The following is a 15145-nucleotide window of genomic DNA, read 5'->3' as shown; positions in this document are numbered from 1 at the left end:
TTGGCTGTGATAACCATGAGAAATTATTATAGCACTCAAAAGCTGGGTATGACAGCTAATGTACATATATTTATCTTTAGCTCATTTTCTACTGTTTCATATTCCTCATGCTTCTTCTTCATCTTTCCTGGCCTTTTTTTCTTTTTTTTCCAGTCATCTAGGGTCAACACTGACAATCATAACACCCATTCCTCGAGCCAAAAGAATTAACCATACAAAGTAAAAATCCTCAGCCCAACCAGGAATCTAAACCGGTGCCTTTTGAACTGTAGGCCAGTACGTTGACCATTCAGCTGAGAAACCAGACACTCAAGCTGCTTACTCTTTCCAGTAAATGCATAATGAATGCCCTTTGCTTTTTTAAGTTTTTTCTCTTTGCTCTTTTATGTGAGATTTGTAGTGACAGGAGTATATGTTGCACAGTCACTCAGCAGGTTAGTTAATGAAGTTTCTTGTTTCTTCCTTTGTGTAAACTCAAACTTACTTTTATGTTTGTTCTCTGTTAGTTCCTAACCTCCTTTCTAGGTACAGTATTTGCACACTTGGTTGTTGCCTTTTCTTGCCTTCTTGGAAGTTTGACCATTCTTTAGGTTGACAACTTACCAATAAGTCGTATAGATCATCCACTAAAGTTAAACTTTCTGAATTGCAATGAATTGAATTGATGGGAAGATTACTGTTCATTCACAGATATGATGAGAAAGTTTTCCTTTTCCTTGTTGTTTCTTTTCCAGCTATCTTCAATTTAATCGAACTTATAAATGAAATACCAGCTCCACGGTGTAAGGGCAACTTGCATTGAACTGCCGGCCCTGCGGTATAAGGGTAGCTTGCCTGTCTCTTAATCAGAGGCCCTGAGTTTTATTCCTGTCCAGATCAGGTTTTTTTATCTGGATCTGAGGGCTGGTTCAAGGTCCATTCAGCTTGCATGATTACAGTTGAGGAGCTATAAGACAGGGAGATAAATGTCCCAGTCTAGAAAGCCAAGAATAACTGCTGAGAGGATTCATCATGCTGACCACATGAGCAGTGGTCGCTTGGTGGGCCTTGGCCCTTCGGGGCTGTTGTGCCATAGTGTTTCTTTTTTTCTTAAAAAAAAAAAAAAAAAATATATATATATATATATATATATGAAGTAACTTTTGGTTGAGATTATGATATGTTTGTTTTTAAATTCAGCTATGTTTATGCTATGTTTTTAAAAATTATTTTAGTAAAAATATATACAGTGTACATCTTTTTCATGTGAAATGACCATAGTATTAATTACTGTTTCATAGTTCACTCATGACCCATGCCTCCATCCCAGCTGAAGAACGAGCTCGCATTGGTGTTACAGACAACCTTATCCGCCTATCTGTGGGGTTGGAATCTATACAGGACCTCATAGATGATTTGGATCAAGCCTTAAAGTTAGCTGTAAGTAAAAGTGAATGTTATATCCTTGGGAAATCTTAATGAGAAGATAATAAAAAGAGAAAATTACTTATTATTCAGTTGACGTTTCTTACATAAAATTGATGTTTTTGGCATTGAGCATTTAAGTTACATTTACAGAAAGCATGCAACAGTGATAGCTTTGAAAGTTGGAATGTATGAACATAACTCTGCACAATACTGATTGGTGTTGGTTCTATCCAGAGTTCCAAGTGTTCTAAAGTAGAAAACTAGGACTTTGAAAAAGATCATTTCTCTTATTTACTGGTGAGAGTCAGGGAGGGGTCTCTTCCCGTGTCGCGCTCACTTGTTTCTCTCCCTGGCCACCTTCTGCATGACATCATGAGATATGAGACAGCGCTTGCCCGTCCTGCTGACACTATTACCACTACAGTCTAAAATGATCATAACTTCTGAACCATTCATGCAAGTAATGTCCTGACAAGGTTATTGTAATCTTAATAAAATACTGGAGGAGGTCAAACAATTTATTTTGATGAGCAACTCGATGATAATATTGAAATATTTATTTAATTTTAAGGAGTTATATTTTTTACCGCAGACTATAGCATAAAATCGCTTCTAGAGGGCAGCCGGTTGGAAATAGGTATGTGCCAAGACTCACAATAGCTCACTTAGCAGGGATGCATGGGAGTTGTGATAGTGGACGGTGCTTGAAGGTTCGAATCCCACCCAAGTATTTTTTAATTTTTTTATACTTATTTTGCCACCAATTGTGTGGGGTGTGGTAAGGTTGCATACTTGATAGCTTCCACAGACAGATTTGTTTATTTGGCCCTGTAATGGGCCGTATGTATTGTGGCATAGGGTATTGTAGAGGTTTCTATGCTCTACAATTCGTACACTTACATTTGGGGTCTATCGTTGATGGTTCACGCAGCGTAAGCCACGAAAGCAAGTGACCGACCGACCAACATTTTTGTCTCTTTCTACGTATTTACTGTATATCGGATCACGGATACATAATAATTTTATAGTGGTTCACTACGTGAACAGTGTTCGTGTTGTCAGTATCTGAAGTAGAACCACTGTACTGATTAAAATGCAGTCAACATATTATGGAAACGTGTGTGGCGCTATAAATTGATGGAACGTAAAAGAACTCCCGTTGGACAAAATTACGGCATCTCGAGTCTCAGAAAACAGTAAATGTTGTTAGTGAGACATAACACAAATAACATTATTATTATTTTGCATATTATAAAGACAATAACGACAACAACCATCATAACCAGTTAGTTTGCTACTGTGATGGCATAACAGTACTTCCTTGTCAGCAAGCTTGGTTGTTGAAACAATTTGTAATAAACTCTTGAATAATAATAAAATATATTTAGAGAGATCCAAAACACCTTTAATTGACAAATTAGAGACGATGATCAACAAACTTAAAACCATAGCTGAAGAAATCGCTCCAATTAAAAGGAGAAAGAAACATGCGTGGTGGAACAGGGAATGTGGCAAAGCAATTCAAGCAAGGCACAAGGTATGGTTAAATGATCAAAGAGGAAAACAGAAAAATCTCGAGAAGAAGTAATTAATGCCAGAACACAAACAGCTAATGAAATTAGGACAATTAAAATAAATTATCAAAAGGAAATGCTTAGCACTATAAAGGAAACATTCAGTCAGCATAAAACAAGAGACTATTACAAAACATTCAAGCAATATCAATCTAAGTTTACCCCTCCCATACTCATGTTTAGAAATAAAAATGGAAAAATGGCACACAATAATCAAGATAATGCTAACATCCTTGCAGAATACTTTAAAGAGTTACTTAATTGTGAGGATCCTGTGGAACATTTAGAATTTGACCCTAACCCAAAAAATAAAACTCCATTACAAAAATTTATACCACCAGTTCGCAATGAAGTGAAAACAGCAATTAATGCACTTAAAAACTACAAAGCTGCAGGAGAGAATCAAATAGTAACAGAAATATGGAAGAATGCTAATGATCAGGCTATTCAAAACCTACATAAAGACATCATTGATATTTGGAACACGGAGAAGCTTCCCGAGGAATGGAATACAGCGATAATCCACCCGCTGCATAAGAAAGGTGATCACTCCGATCCAAATAATTATCGGGGATATCCTTGCTTGATATTACATACAAGATTTTATCCAAGATTATATACACAAGAATCCAAGAACAACTCGACCAAGAACTTGGAGAATATCAGGGAGGATTTTGACGAGGTAGAAGCTGTCCAGATCAAATCATTAGTTTAAAATGGATAATGAAGCACCAAAGAGTTCGAAGTAAGGGTCTAGTCATCACGTTTGTAGATTTTAAAAAAAGCATAAGACAGTATTCATCGTGAATCATCATTAATAAGCCTTAAAGAATTTGGATTACACCAAAAACTTGTTAACCTCATTAGTATGACTTAAAAATACGAAGGCTAAAGTTAAATTTAGAGGTGAATTATCAGAATCATTCACTATAAGAACTATAAGAACCAACTATCAAGATCGGTAGAAGTATTAAACTCAACTGCCTTGCTTTTGCGGACGATTTAGCATTACTTGCAAATACAATAGAAGAAGCTAAATTTCAAATTGAACAACTAGAAATTATAGCAAAAAAATGGGATTACAAATTTCATTTGAAAAAACAGAAATGATGCCAACTTTTAAAGTTGATTGACCAGTTATTCAACTGAACAGTAATAAAGAGATTAAAATCGTTCAGAAATTCAAATATCTTGGGGAAATAATAACATGGAACACAAATGAAAAAGAAGCAATAGAACACAGAACAACTAAATTTAAACAAGCACAAAGACTTACCTGGCCAACCTATATAAAAAAAACTCTTTCGATAAACGCTAAGATGAAACACTAAAATTCCATAGTTAAACCAGAGGCAACGTATGCTAGTGAAACTTTATTCAAATTAAATGTAAAATCTACAACAGACAAATTACAGAAAACTTATAGAAGAATTCTTAGAACAATTATTAATAAACCGAGCTCGATAGCTGCAGTCGCTTAAGTGCGGCCAGTATCCAGTATTCGGGAGATAGTAGGTTCGAACCCCACTGTCGGCAGCCCTGAAAATGGTTTTCCGTGGTTTCCCATTTTCACACCAGGCAAATGCTGGGACTGTACCTTAATTAAGGCCACGGCCGCTTCCTTCCCACTCCTGGCCCTTCCCTGTCCCATCGTCGCCATAAGACCTAACTGTGTCGGTGCGACGTAAAGCAACTTGCAAAAAAAAAAAAAAAAAAAAAAAAAAAAAAAAAATTATTAATAAAAAACACGGAGTTGATGGACAGTGGAGATTGTTGCCTAACAACACTGTCTATCGTGAATATGAATCAATAATATCTACAATGCATAAAAGAAGGATTTCCTTTTTCTATCACATATCAAGATTACCAGACACCAGGATATTAAAACAACTATTTGATTACTTTTTGAAAAATAAAATCAATAATAATTGGTGATGATTTGGAAGAATTGGGTATAACTCGGCAACAAATCAAAGACAGAAAAGAGAAGAGGATTTTGAAGAACAAAAGAATAAGTCTCAAACTAAAAACACAGTTGAACGGAAACAATATACTATATCGGACACACAAAGGGCTTCCAGGTCGGAGAGGATGAGGAAGTTCTGGGAGAAGAAAAAGAAGAAATTAACTCAAATGAATTGATTTAAGTGCTCCAATGTGGGCGTAAAATATGTAAATAAATAATAAACTTGAATATCTCCATTATTACAGCTCGTATGGTAAAAAGGTGTCACATATAAATGACTGAATGAAAATCATATTTTCTATAATTATTATGTGCTAATAGCCCGGCTGAGTAGCAACTCAAATAGTAGAGCGCTGGCCTTCTTAGCCCAACTTGGTAGGTTCGATCCTGTCTCAGTCCGGTGGTGAAGGTGCTCATATACATAGTTAGTGGGACGTAAAATCCAATAACATTATTATGTGCTAATAACTTATATTTCTGAATATATTTCGAAGCTCGTGCAATAATACAGTATCCGTGATCCGATATACAGTAAATACGAAGAAAGAGACAAAAATGTCGTGCGAGAAGAGAACTGTTACTGGATCTCGGTTATTTCAAAAGGGGGCCTCATACATCCCAGTCATGAGTGGTTAAAAAACATAGCCCAGTTCGAAATGTCATTTCGTGTGTTTCACGGTAAGACTGTATCCAGATGCAAAAACATAATGAAAACTCTTATTTCTAATATTAAGTCAAAATTTCCAGTATTCCATGACAAAATAATTTGTCTCTACGTAAGAACCAGGACATTTATTAGGATATGGCATTTTAATGCAAAGAGTAAGGAGCTAGCCCTGAGAAAATATGCCAATAAGAAGGCTAAGTTTTGGGCTGTTTCATCAGGTAATTAAGTCTCCTGACACATACATTTTAATAATTTAATATAATTCCATAAAGATGTTGATGTGATGTATATTTTCCTATGCCATTTTATATAATTATTTACTTCATCAGGAAATAAATTATTTTGAGTTGCATGGCAATATTTTATTTCTTATCGTATTATATGTCATGTACACTGACTGACAGAGCAAATGCAACATCAAGAAGGAGTGGTCAGAACTTTATGCCAATTGCAGGGTAGACTGACGTCACTGAGGTATGCTCATGATGTGAAATGCGCCGCTGTGCTGCGCACGTAGCGAGCGATAAATGGGACACGGCGTTGGCGAATGGCCCACTTCGTACCGTGATTTCTCAGCCGACAGTCATTGTAGAACGTGTTGTGGTGTGCCACAGGACATGTGTATAGCTAAGAATGCCAGGCCGCCGTCAACGGAGGCATTTCCAGCAGACAGACGACTTTACGAGGGGTATGGTGATCGGGCTGAGAAGGGCAGGTTGGTCGCTTCGTCAAATCGCAGCCGATACCCATAGGGATGTGTCCACGGTGCAGCGCCTGTGGCGAAGATGGTTGGCGCAGGGACATGTGGCACGTGCGAGGGGTCCAGGCGCAGCCCGAGTGACGTCAGCACGCGAGGATCGGCGCATCCGCCGCCAAGCGGTGGCAGCCCCGCACGCCACGTCAACCGCCATTCTTCAGCATGTGCAAGACACCCTGGCTGTTCCAATATCGACCAGAACAATTTCCCGTCGATTGGTTGAAGGAGGCCTGCACTCCCGGCGTCCGCTCAGAAGACTACCATTGACTCCACAGCATAGACGTGCACGCCTGGCATGGTGCCGGGCTAGAGCGACTTGGATGAGGGAATGGCGGAACGTCGTGTTCTCCAATGAGTCACGCTTCTGTTCTGTCAGTGATAGTCACCGCAGACGCGTGTGGCGTCGGCATGGAGAAAGGTCAAATCCGGCCGTAACTGTGGAGCGCCCTACCGCTAGGCAACGCGGCATCATGGTTTGGGGCGCTATTGCGTATGATTCCACGTCACCTCTAGTGTGTATTCAAGGCACGTTAAATGCCCACCGCTACGTGCAGCATGTGCTGCGGCCGGTGGCACTCCCGTACCTTCAGGGGCTGCCCAATGCTCTGTTTCAGCAGGATAATGCCCGCCCACACACTGCTCGCATCTCCCAACAGGCTCTACGAGGTGTACAGATGCTTCCGTGGCCAGCGTACTCTCCGGATCTCTCACCAATCGAACACGTGTGGGATCTCATTGGACGCCGTTTGCAAACTCTGCCCCAGCCTGGTACGGACGACCAACTGTGGCAAATGGTTGACAGAGAATGGAGAACCATCCCTCAGGACACCATCCGCACTCTTATTGACTCTGTACTTCGACGTGTTTCTGCGTGCATCGCCGCTCGCGGTGGTCCCACATCCTACTGAGTCGATGCCGTGCGCATTGTGTAACCTGCATATCGGTTTGAAATAAACATCAATTATTCGTCCGTGCCGTCTCTGTTTTTTCCCCAACTTTCATCCCTTTCAAACCACTCCTCCTTGGTGTTGCATTTGCTCTGTCAGTCAGTGTATTTGATAGTTGATGTTCTACCTGCTCAGCATGTGATGAAATTTAACGCATTTTCACGTTTTAAAATCTATTGGATGTGCCGTTACTTATCGAATTGGACTAAACCAGACTATTATTTGATGAAAGATTGAGAAGATGTTTCACAGGCACGAGAACTCACAGGCTTGCTCTATTGCGACTGTGTACCTTACTCGCTATCGTTCATATCGCGTGACGTCTTAGCGCTCCAGCCAATGGAAGCTTCAACTGCCGGAGTAGCCTACCTTTTATTCTAGTTACCTTGGGTGAGAGTACTGAGTTCTGTCATTGGTCAAGCAGGGCAGTAACGTCCCTATAGTTGACAGTGGCTATCCTGAATGTGAATTTCGCTTTTTTTTTTTTTTTTTTTTTTTTTTCTTCACACTTGCTCCTTGTGACTTGTGGACTATTTCGTTCTGAATATCAACTTTATGTTTAAGCATAGTGAGCAATTCTGGAAACATAAGAAAGAATCTAAAAGTTCTCTTTTTCTCTCTAGTGTTATTAATTTAAATATCCAAGCGATGAAAATTCATGCTGACATAATTTTGTTACTGGAAGACCTGTTTGCTTTATACTTCTCTCAAACTCTTTGTGTATAAAATAGTTACAGTAGAACCCTTTTTTAATGAATCTCAGGGGGATTTGATAGTTCTTCCCTAAAAATGGGTTTTCCTTAAAAGGGAGTTCAAAAGAAAATAGGCTGTATATCACAAGAAATAATAATACATTTATGTCTTTAACTGATGTAATGCCAAGAAATAATAAATGAACATATTAATACTAAAAACTCAAATGAACACAAGAATAACAGAAAATATTTACAAAACAGCAGACATAACAAATTCCTTAGTGGACCATTGGGAGCACAGCCTGCAGCAAAGAAAAGAGAAATAGGTTTTACTGACTTGCAGTTTTAAATTGAAAGTACAGTCCTAACATGATTTTAAAGAGATTTATGAAAAACAGAGCATGAGAACCATGAGAATAAGCATATTAACCTTCACTTTCTGAAATAGTCCAGTACAGTAGTTTGCTTCCTCTTGCCCAGATGTCTCAAGGAAAGAAGTTTTCTCTCAATTTGGTTGAGACTGTTGATGAGATCTTCATCAATGTTGAAGGAGGAGAAGTACCAGCAGACAATATCCAGTCCCTCCACTGCTGCCCGAAAAGTTGGTTCTGCTGGATTCCCTTCTTCTTCTTCTCCTCCTCCTGTACTTTGTCTTTTGCATCGTCACAAAGGTCTCCAACATCCATTTGTGGTGCTGAGGTTAGGATATCATCATCACAAGTAACGAATTCTTCGAATGTTGTGGCACTCGAGTTTTTTGATACAGCCTCCCACTCTTCTCTAATGTCATCAGTAGTGTCATCTTCATTAAAAACTTCTGAAATGGCACCAAAATCTGCATGGCCAAAGCAGTTTTGAATAGTCTCTCTTGTGACTAGTTGCCATGCTGCTTCAAACATATGCATGGCTTGGCGTATATTCAATTTCATTCCCTCATTTCTTTCGAGGAAAGAAATACCTCTTTGAACCAGGGCCTTCCTGTACTTCACTTTCACAGAATGAATAATGCCAAGGTCAAAGGCTGCAGGTGACTGGTGCAGTTAGGAGTAGGGTTGGGCTCTATGTCCCTGTTTCGGCACACTGTGCTGGTGCACAGTTACGTTCCGCTGTCCCGGAACACTGAGTGTCAGTTGTTCCGAAAAATTCTCAAGCGGGACCGAGACATTTATTCGCTATCCCATCAGAAGTGCCACTATGCACTGTCCTTCGCCCTTCGCCTACTAGCTGACTGTCAATGCCGCCACGTGCTGGAGTGTTTCGTGTTCCGTGTTCTGTCATATTCTGTCATATCCTCTTTGTTCTGATAGTTCCGTTGCACCGGCAACTGGCCTTTGGTACATGCAAATAACTTAATGTGTTCTGTTTTCTACGTGTTTGTTCATTGATGCCTAGTAATATATATTGTACGAAAGACTGTAAACTTTACATAACGTTGCATTGCAGTCCTGTTTAGGATTTTGTTACTATAATAAAATCTGACAGAGTGAAATGCAATTTATGTTCTTCTATTTTGTCTGCAAAGGGATCTTCAACCGGCACAATGACGGCACATTTCAAACTTAAACTTCCCACAATTTTTATTTTTGTGTTCTGCTTGTATATTTTATTTTTAGGTTTTATTTTTATCACCTATTCCGCTTGTATACAGTTTTGTATATCGTTTTTTCTTCGTGTTTTGCTTGTATGGGTTAATTTTTATTTTCGTGTTCCACATGTATATTGTGTACGTAAATAGAGTACTGATGAATGTTTCTTCAACTGTGCGAGTATATGTTTAATTGGTGAAAATAACATTGTGACATTTGTAAACATACCTGCTGCCAGTGTAATTGTGACAGGTGTATTTCAGAATGAATGAAAACATCCTTATTGTAAAAACAACATTTAGACATGATCTTTTTAGATGAGTATTTCAGAGTTCCGAATGCTTTTTCAAGTAATACCAATATAAATGGTCTGTTATTGGACATTATAAATTTTCCAGCTACAGTGGAACCTCGATTCTCTGTTTTTCAAGGGACCATGAAAATCAAACATACAACACGGAAAACGGAAAATCCAGGAATGAATGAAAACCATCAACAATTTGGCTAAACATCACCAAAATGAAATATGTATAATTATAATCTTACAAAAACTACTAAACTAAACCAAACTACAGCCCCAGTGGGACTTCGCCTGCCAAGCGACCGCTGCTCAGCCTGAAGGCCTGCATATTACGAGATGCGCATGGTCAGTGTGACGAATCCTCTCAGCCAATATTCCTGGCTCTCTAGATCAGGTTGCTGTCTCACCAATAGACAGCTCCTCAATTAAAGGTAATCACACAGGCTGAGTGGACCTGGAACCAGACTTATATCCAGGTAAAACTGCCTGACCTGGTCAGAATCGAACCCGGTCCCTCTGGATGAGAGGCAGGCATGTTAGACCGCGAAACCGCATTAATTACCGGTACGCGAGTTCAAAACCTCAATACTTTATATTCAGTTTTACAGGGGAATCTTCGTCAGTTTCCCGTGAAAACTCCTTTCAGTTCAGGAGCTTTGATTAGCCAAACTCTTTGAAAAATCTAATAACGCCAAGCCATATGACAATCGACCACAAGTAGTTTTTAATTCTCTCATCTAATAAAATAAAGCACATTAGATACAAAAGTGCCCAACATGAAGGCGAAATCTCTTCTTTGCTTAATCTTTCATTATAATTTGGTCTCCGGTATACAGTTCGTTGGCAGTTTCTGGAAATCTAGTACCGCGTAAATTAGGCTACATCGACTTTTAAAGGTTATGTTGAACTCAAAGACATGGTTTTGAATGTAAGTACCGATTCTCAAAAGTTCTCGAATGCATTATATTCAATTCTGCCCATCACTACATACATACAAATATACATATATTATCATTATAGACTGTTATGCCTTTCAGCGTTCAGTCTGCAAGCCTCTGTGAATTTAATAAACGTCGCCACAATCCTCGATTTGCAACTAGTTTTGTGGCCTCATTTAGTTCTATACCTCTAATCTTTAAATCGTTAGAAACCGAGTCTAACTATCGTCGTCTTGGTCTCCCCCTAAGTTACCCTCCATAGCAGAGTCCATTATTCTCCTAGGTATCCTGTCCTCCTCCATTCACCTCACATGACCCCACCACTGAAGCCGGTTTATGCGTACAGCTTCATCCATAGGGTTCATTCCTAAATTAGCCTCTATCTCCTCATTCCGAGTACCCTCCTGCCATTGTTCCCACCTGTTTGTACCAGCAATCATTCTTGCTACTTTCATGTCTGTTACTTCTCTTATGAATAAGATATCCTGAGTCCACCCAGCTTTCGCTCCCGTAAAACAAAGTTGGTCTGAAAATAGTTTCGTCTGGGAGCTGACTTCCTTCCTACAGAATACTGCTGATCGCAACTGCGAGCTCACTGCATTAGCTTTACTACACCTTGATTCAATCTCACTTACTATATTACCATCCTGGGAGAACACACAACCTAAATACTTGAAATTATCGACCTGTTCTAGCTTTGTATCACTAATCTGACATTCAGTTCTGTTGAATTTCTTACCTACTGACATCAATTTAGTCTTCGAGAGGCTCATTTTCATACCACACTCATTGCACCTATTTTCAAGTTCCAAGATATTAGACTTCAGGCTTTCGGCACAGTCTGCCATTAAGACCAAGTCGTCAGCATAGGCCAAACTGCTTACTACATTTCCACCTAACTGAATCCCTCCCTGCCATTTTATACCATTCAGCAGATGATCCATGTAAACTACGAACAGCTAAGGTGAAAGATTAACACCCTTGTCTAACCCCTGTAAGTACCCTGAACCAAGAACTCATTCTACCATCAATTCTCACTGAAGCCCAATTGTCAACATAAATGCCTTTGATTGATTTTAATAATCTACCTTTAATTCCATAGTCCCCCAGTATAGTGAACATCTTTTCCCTCGGTACCCTGTCATATGCTTTCTCTAGATCTACAAAACATAAATACAACTGCCTATTCCTCTCGAAGCATTTTTCAGTTACCTGGCGCATACTGAAAATCTGATCCTGACAGCCTCTCTGTGGTCTGAAACCACACTGGTTTTCATCCAACTTCCTCTCAACGACTGATCGCACCCTCCTTTCCAAGATGCCAGTGAATACTTTGCCTGGCATACTAATCAATGAGATACCTCGATAGTTGTTGCAATCCTTCCTGTTCCCTTGCTTATAGATAGGTGTAATTACTGCTTTTGTCCAAAGGTACCTTACCAACACGCCATGCTAATTTTGCTACTCTATGAAGCCATTTCATCCCTGCCTTCCCACTATACTTCACCATTTCAGGTCTAATTTCATCTATTCCTGCTGCCTTATGACAATGGAGTTTATTTACCATCCTTTCCACTTCCTCAAGCATAATTTCATCAACATCATTTTCCTCTTCCCCATGAGCTTGGCTGTTTGCAACACCACCAGGATGATTTCCTTTTACATTGAGAAGATGTTCAAAATATTCCCTCCACCTCTCCAGTGATTCCCTGGGATCTATTATGAGTTCACCTGAATTACTCAAAACACTGTTCATTTCCTTTTTTCCTCCCTTCCTAAGATTCTTTATTACTGTCCAGAAAGGTTTCCCTGTTGCTTGACCTAGCCTTTCCAGGTTATTACCAAAATCTTCCCATGACTTCTTTTTGTATTCAACAACTATTTGTTTCGCTCTGTTTCTTTCATTTACGTACAAATCCCTGTCTGCCTTGGCCCTTGTTTGGAGCCATTTCTGATAAGCCTTCTTTTTTCGTTTACAGGCTGCTCTCACTTCATCATTCCACCAAGATATTCGCCTTTTCCCATCTTTACACACAGTTGTTCCTAGGCATTCCCTTGCTGTTTCTACTACAGCATCCCTGTATGCCACCCATTCACTTTCTATATCCTGAACCTGCTTACTGTCTACTGTTCAAAACTTCTCACTAATCATATCCATGTATTTCTGTCTAATTTCCTTGTCCTGGAGATTTTCTACCCTTATTCGTTTGCAGACAGATTTCACTTTCTCTACCCTAGGCCTAGAGATACTTAGTTCACTACAGATCGGATGGTGGTCTGTATCATCGAAAAATCCGCGAAAAACTCGTACATTCCTGATGATGATGATGCTTGTTGTTTAAAGGGGCCTAACATCGAAGGTCATCGGCCCCTCGTACATTCCCAACAGATTTCCTGAATTCAAAGTCTGTTAAGATATAGTCTATTATGGATCTGGTACCCCTAGCCTCCCATGTGTAGCGGTGAATAGCCTTATACTTGAAGAATGTATTTGTAACAGCTAAACCCATACTAGCACAGAATTCCAGCAAATGCTTCCCATTCCCATTAGCTTCCATATCTTCCCCACATTTACCAATCACCCTTTCGTATCCTTCAGTTCTATTCCCAACTCTCGCATTGAAATCGCCCATTAGCACTATTCTATCATTGCTGTTGACCCTGACCACGATCTCACTCAATGCTTCATAAAACTTGTCAACTTCATCCTCATCTGCACCCTCACATGGTGAATACACGGACACAATTCTTGTCCTACGTAATTTGAACACATATTCCGGGAAAACGTAGTTTCCAGGAACGGATAATCGAGGTTCCACAGTAACTCATTCCTGGTTGCCAGTGTTTCGCCCCAATGTGCTAAGTTGGCTCTTCAGTTGGTAAATAGCACACCCACCACGGCGCATGGCTAGTGCATACCGTGGAGGTCACTGCATAGGTTACATGGAGCCACCGGCAGTGCCAGTGCACTTTGAGAGACTTTGTCTCGTTACCAAAATTGATGCCTGCCTGGCCATCAGATGATATAGATGTTGATTCCTATGGGGAACCTGAAATATTTGTAATCGCAATCTGCAGGCCTTCGAGCTGAGCAGCGGTCGCTTGGTAGCCCAAGGCCCTTCAAGGGCTGTAGTGCCATGGGGTTGGGTTTGGTTTTATGGGAATCAACATCTATATTATGTGTTTCCACGTGGCGTGAAATTTTATTACAAAAATAAATTTCATCGTTAAGTCGGTATTGTCGTATGTATACTTTTAGGTTAAGTCAATATTCCACCTTTACAATACCATAAGTTTATTGTCTATTTAAACAACATTATTAACTATGACGGTACATGTTTCTTCTAACTTGTAGACATCATCAGCCGTAAGATATTTAAGAAAAATCACAAAAAAGAAAAGGACAGAACAACACATTAAAATAAATCGGGTTGCCGAACGAAATTTTATCATGGCCCTAATTACTCACAATACAGGCCGATATATTCAACTGGTGAAAATATCCTTGGATTAGTTATTTTTAAGCACCTGTACTGCCATCGTAACCATGTTATGTGTATTTCATATTGACTGAAAAAATCTTAACCTAAAAGCAGCCTTTAACCCTTAACTATGGACGTGCGGTCAACATGACCGCGGTGGAAAAGTAAACACGTGCCACACCTCGCTTATCGCCCTGCCAGTATATTTGCTTGCAGTACCTTTCTATTTTAAGATGACCTCTCCACTGTATTTATCTTATCTGTCATAAATAACCGTGCAGCTGCGATAAGAAGCTGATGAGTTTCGTAGGGGCCTGGGTGACCGCACGTCCATGGTTTGAAGCAGTCTTCAGTTGATAGTGCTGTGTGTAGCAATGAGTCAGCGTGCAGGTACTTCGGCGAGTGTCCGAACATGTGATGCAAATTACGAAGGAACAATTACCGAGTGGTTTGAAGAAGACATGAGTGATGTGGACGATGGTGATAGTGAAATAGAGAGTGATCACAATACCGATACTGAGACTGAAGGAGAGGGAGAAGAAGATGAAAGTTCCGCGCTACTGCCTGATGATTCATGTTCTAAGTGTTTTTATGGTAGAAATAGGTACAAATGGTCGTCTGCGGAACCTCCACAGAATGTGCGTACACCTCGTCACAATATCGTGATTCACCTTCCCGGTTTGCGCCCTTCAGCTCGAGTTGGAAACAGTGTGGATCCTGTTACGGCATGGACACTAATATTTAGTGAAGAAATGGTGAACTTACTAGTGCGATGGACAAATGTGAAACTCAGTGTAATGAGAAGTAATTACCGAAAGTCTACCC

At 39.9% G+C, this 15145-nt stretch overlaps 1 protein-coding gene across 4 annotated transcripts in view; it reads left to right on the top strand.

Annotated features, from left to right (window-relative positions):
- Cth (Cystathionine gamma-lyase) overlaps nucleotides 1-15145 on the top strand; it is a 664174-nt gene that overhangs the window by 640769 nt on the left and 8260 nt on the right. For all 4 annotated transcript variants that reach the window (XM_068225275.1, XM_067136551.2, XM_067136549.2 and 1 more), the window contains one exon: nucleotides 1281-1419. In XM_068225275.1, the coding sequence (XP_068081376.1) occupies nucleotides 1281-1419 (139 nt within the window). The remainder of the gene's footprint in view (nucleotides 1-1280; nucleotides 1420-15145) is intronic.

This window comes from Anabrus simplex, chromosome 1, assembly GCF_040414725.1.
Source record: "Anabrus simplex isolate iqAnaSimp1 chromosome 1, ASM4041472v1, whole genome shotgun sequence".
NCBI lineage: Eukaryota > Metazoa > Arthropoda > Insecta > Orthoptera > Tettigoniidae > Anabrus > Anabrus simplex.
This window is presented reverse-complemented; position numbering and strand designations above follow the sequence as displayed.